Source organism: Priapulus caudatus, unplaced genomic scaffold (genome assembly GCF_000485595.1).
Source record: "Priapulus caudatus unplaced genomic scaffold, Priapulus_caudatus-5.0.1 Scaffold2643, whole genome shotgun sequence".
In the NCBI taxonomy this organism is placed as follows: domain Eukaryota; kingdom Metazoa; phylum Priapulida; class Priapulimorpha; order Priapulimorphida; family Priapulidae; genus Priapulus; species Priapulus caudatus.
Genome location: NW_014579704.1, coordinates 18,431 through 23,525, shown reverse-complemented (window position 1 = coordinate 23,525; position 5,095 = coordinate 18,431). Strand labels below are relative to the sequence as shown.

The 5,095-nt window shown below is 42.5% G+C and overlaps 1 protein-coding gene across 1 annotated transcript; it reads left to right on the top strand.

Annotated features, from left to right (window-relative positions):
- The first annotated feature begins 338 nt into the window (after nt 1-338).
- LOC106818918 lies at nt 339-4,812 on the top strand. Its single transcript, XM_014823587.1, has 4 exons — nt 339-512; nt 3,276-3,401; nt 3,844-3,936; nt 4,107-4,812. Exons 1-4 carry the CDS (start codon nt 440-442, stop codon nt 4,343-4,345), a joined length of 531 nt encoding a protein of 176 aa, XP_014679073.1. The 5' UTR covers nt 339-439; the 3' UTR covers nt 4,346-4,812.
- The last annotated feature ends 283 nt before the right edge of the window (nt 4,813-5,095 follow it).

Genomic DNA, 5,095 nt, shown 5'->3' with positions numbered 1-5,095 from the left:
GAGAGAGAGAGAGAGAGAGAGAGAGAGAGAGAGAGAGAGAGAGAGAGAGAGAGAGATAGAGTGTGTGTGTACGTGTGAGGTGTTTTTTTCATGGTGTGTGCACGCGTGCGTGCGGGTGTGCGCGCGCGTGTGTGTGAGTCACATAGACAGAGACAGAGAGAGAGAGGACCGAGAAAGGAAATGAGAAAGGAAATGGAAAGGAAATGGAATGGAATGGAAATGAGAAAGGAAATGGAAATGAGAAATAACATGCACGGTTTGTATGGCAGGTAACCGGTCGTTCTAGATTACGACTGGCTTTAGGCGATTAAGCGTCAGTGATAAATCAGCCGATCAACTCCGCATCACGTGAAATAACATGTCAGCGTCCTCATAGACGCTGCGTTTCTGCTGTTATTTTAATTTAAAATCTTAGCGCGAAGAAGTGAAATAAGATAACATGCGTTCGGCATCGATTTGCTTCCTTCTTCTGGCGTGCCTCGCTGCCATGGGGAGTTGTTCCAGAGGACGAGGTATAGCGTCTGACTAACCGTACTCTGCACTAGTCTACTTTGTTATTGTTGTTACTACCACAGGCACAGGCACTTGAAGCGTTTCCATAAAGGCAGTGGCTACGGGTACGGTAGCCGTATCTTAATGTCTCGAGGCTACGGGTACGGGAGTCCATTCGCTTTCATACTTAACGAGACAAAGATGGCGGCGGTGGCGGCAGATTTCGAAATAACGCCTTGGGAAATAAATTCACGATTTGAGAGTTTAGATGAGCTAGAACCCTAACCCTAACCATAACCATAACCCTAAACCTAACCCTAATCCTAACCCTAATCCTAACCCTAACCCTAACGCCCAAAAGGGGCTTCAACGACCGACGGCTACCGTACCTCCAGCCACTGCGTTCAATAAAATATAATGCTAACTAAATACGAAATCTATTTACTACTAACTTCTTAATGTTTCTATACTCTCTTTCACCTATTATTGCCAACAGTTTCCTGTAAATTTCGTCCAAATTCTTCGTGCAACGCTACTAAAATCCTACGCTGCCAGCCGCCATTTCTCTCGCGGCTCCACTGTTGCACCCTTACACTGATATATACACGTATAGCAGGTAGGAAAGCGTGATCGCAAAATTCGCTCGACGCTCGTGGGATTTCACACTTTCACAGCACGAATACACATCCAACAGCTTCCATCTTCGTTTCTATGTCAAGAACAGTGTTCACTTATTATAAAAACATACTGTCTCTCTTCGTAACCGAGCTGTGTCACGCGAAATCACACAAAGACTGACGAAATTCTCGCATTCGCGAACCTTCCACAGTAATGTAAATGGCTGTCAGAATCAGGGCTATATAGACTGGGACTCGCTCCCACCTCGATTACCCATCGAGTGACTAAGCTAAGCCGAGAGGTGGGAGCGAGTGCCAGTCTATGGACTATAGTCGGCGCACTGCTTTCCAACTCCCGTACGAGCCTCGCCATTGGAACGTTGCAAAAACGTTGCAGCGTTGCGGTGCAAGAATGAGGTCACGAAGAGCGCCGGTAGGTGTTTCCTGATTCTGACAGCCATTTACATTTCTGTGGAAGGTTCGCGAACGCGAGAATTTCGCCAGTCTTTGTGTGATTTCGCGTGACACAGCTCGGTTACGAATAGACCGAATAATTCTGTCCCATATACCTTTTTTATATTTTGGTGAGGGTTATTGGAACAGAACGAGGCTCATTGAAATTTCGTGAGATCACATGCAAAATGCATGCGCTGCTAATGCGGCCCGTACGCCGCTATTGGTGCAAAAAAAAACCTACCGTTTCCTTCTACATGGTTTTACCTTGCTACTGATATGTGTATACATTCACTTCAATCGTTATTCACTTCTTAAAAGATTGTTTTTTCAGAAACCCGGCTTCATTTAACTTTAGTAAATTACGTTCGCCATTTACAAACAATCAGACCAATCAGAGCGAGTCTTACAATACACCCTGGGTCTCGCTTGTATCTGTGGCGCTGCAGGAGGCCTGATAGACTCGCTCTGATTGGTCTGATTGTTTGTAAATGGCGAACGTAATTTACTAAAGTTAAATGAAGCGGGTTTTCTGAAAAACAATCTTTTAAGAAGTGAATAACGATTGAAGTGAATGTATACACATATCAGTCTGGGGGGCCTCCCCAAGGAAATTTCAAAATTTCAACGGTCCTTGCAGGGGCGTGTACAGGGGGGGAGGGGTCCAGGGGGTCCGGACCCTCCTGCTCGCGCAGAAAACGCATCTAAGGGGGTCTAATTTCAAATTTTTCTTGGGGGGAGGGCCCCCAGACCCCCCCCTTCGCATGCTCGCAAGTTTGGGTTACAGTTAGACTCCCTTCCTGGTACAAATCCTGTACACGCCCCTGCCCTGGGCACAAAAATGAGCACCATTTGAGCACACATTTGGTCAAGCAGCAATAGCTAAAAACCATATGGAATTTTATTTCTGCTTCATTTTGCCTGCGCTTTGCATACCAGCAATTAATGCAGAATGATTCCATTAGTCCCTTCTTTTTCAGATATCAAAGCTAGTTTTGTTACCATGTAAAATTTTGATTTCCTTCAAGTCCTGTCAATGAATCAGAAGAAAAAGAGAACAAATAAAGAATATAGCCAAATTCGATCAAATTGTTTTCTGTATTTTTTAGCGCAAAATTTCGAAGGGCACTTTGAAATCTAGACTGTATTTTCCAATACGGCAAATACGGTCTGAATCCGTCTCTGACGTCGATGGTTGCTCAATTAAAACTCACTTCTTCTCACTCACTCATTTGTGTCCTTTTTTGTGGTGAGCTACAGTGTCATTGACACTTTCATTTACACTCACGGTAGTATGGCACGAAGGGTTGTTGTCGTATAATATGTACCCGAGGTAAGTAGTATCTGATATGGTTAGGGTTAGGGTTAGGGAGTAGGCGTAGGCGACATACTCGCCGACACCTCGTGTACTACATATATGATCAGGAGTCTATCAATAGATAGACTCCTGATATATATAGAATAAGATATACGACAACGACCCCTTCCACAGGTACTTGGGCCGTTTCAATAATAAAATGATGGTTAATAAATACAACTTGTCAGTACTAGACCTACCAGTACCAGTAATGTCTTAATGTTTGATTTGACCTAATAACTTCACTTCAATACCGTCCAATACACTGCTGCAACACACATCCTCTATAGCTATTCTGTAGTCACTAATTCAGCTCATTCATGGTATTATATAATATATTGATCTTGTTTATTGAGAACGTGGACCAGGTGTGGCATTATACATGATTCCGGCAGTAGAAGAGAGCGGATGTGAGTGCGCAAACTACTCGTGTGGCTGCTGCGCTCATTTGGACGTCCCGAAAATACACCTAAACGACACAGGTATGATATGCGGAGGCAAACGCGGCTTGCTGTAGATAGGGCTCCGGCGTTTAACGAGATCACAATTTTAGTTGAATTATCCTCCATAATAATATCAAATATTAATTAATATAATTATGTGTTTATAATATTAGGCCGATTTAATTAGCCATTCATCCCAGCCAAGGATCCCTGACATCTGCTTAGTGCTTGAAATTACGTGACCCTGTGCCATTTAAGAGTTTAACTTGATAAACAAAATTCGTTTAAATATCGATTTTCCCCTCGACTACCAAATAAATTCTCATCAGCTCAGCTCAGTCTCAGAGGCAAGTTTAAGCCAGATAACATTTATCCACAGGTCTGTATAGAGGGTGACCCTTGTTGTGAAGTTGGAATTGCCACCAGGTTGCGCTCTTATTATATATAACTCTCAAGTACAATTGCATGCTGTGTTTTGTAGGATGTGTGAATTTCTCCTACTTGCCAGACGAATATGGAGTTTCATTCACGTTCTCTATTGATAACAAGACCATTTTCAACGAAACAATATCAGGTAAAAAGTAGTACACTAACATAAGTATAAGGTACTGCACTTTATCACTCGACAAGTTGCGTGTTCTAATCTCGTAATCTTTGGTAAGTTGTACTCCATCAAGCTACGTGTTCGGAATCATTGGGCTTGCATAAACGCGCGTGTGAATCTCCTATTGCTTTCCGCTTCAGCCAAGAATCCTCCGCCGATCTGCTACGGTGTGCCTTTCCTCGAGGAATACGCTTCGGTCTGTATACATTTCTACGACCTGGAGCTCACGCGCGACAAGTTTCGCGGCTGCGTGAAGCTGGAGGCGAGATTAGAACACGTCGCCGTCGGCGAATACGACCTTGGCTGCTTCCAGATGCCCTTGAGACGGAAGGGTATGCTGTCGCAAGTCGTCCGTCGAAAGATCCCAATTCGCCTCTGAGGTTTTCGGAGAACGAATACGCGGAGACGTTTTTTTTACGGAAATGATTTCATCCTCGATTGCGTTCGTCAACGGTTTCTTTTTACGAGCTGGAGAAATATGATTAATTTGTCGTTGTAGATCGACTGGCAAATCTTGCAATGTCAATAATAGGACACAGTAAAATAATGAACGTGCCTAATTAACAGAGATGATCTGTAAATTTTATATTCATTTAGGTGCATTGAATATTGTATTAGTAAATATATATAATGTACAAACTTTCAAACTTAATGTGTGTAATTTCATTTTCTCTATATTACTTCAAGTTATTAAGGCATTAGTTTTCATCATGCCATACTGTATTGCATAATGCTTCGTTATGTGATGGACAAGTGCATTAAATAGAAATTAAACAGAAACAAAAATGAAATACTTTCATGTATATGTCATGTTTCATGGAATATATGTAATATTTATACAACCCAGCCCATTCTTAGGCCAATGTGATGCTTCTTCATATTAGGTTCGAAATATTTTATGAGTACAGAGTACATGCCAATATCCTGCTAACTTTCACAAGTACTGTGATACGTGTCGCGTGAAGAAAATAACAGAAATATAAATAGAAACAATTGATTCGAGAACACAATATTTACAATTTTTAGCTCATCTGACATAGTCAGATGCAGCTTGTAGAATCGCTTGATCGTCCGTCCGTCTGGTCGTCCGGTCGTCCGTCAACAGTTGGGCACAAATCTTAACCGCTCG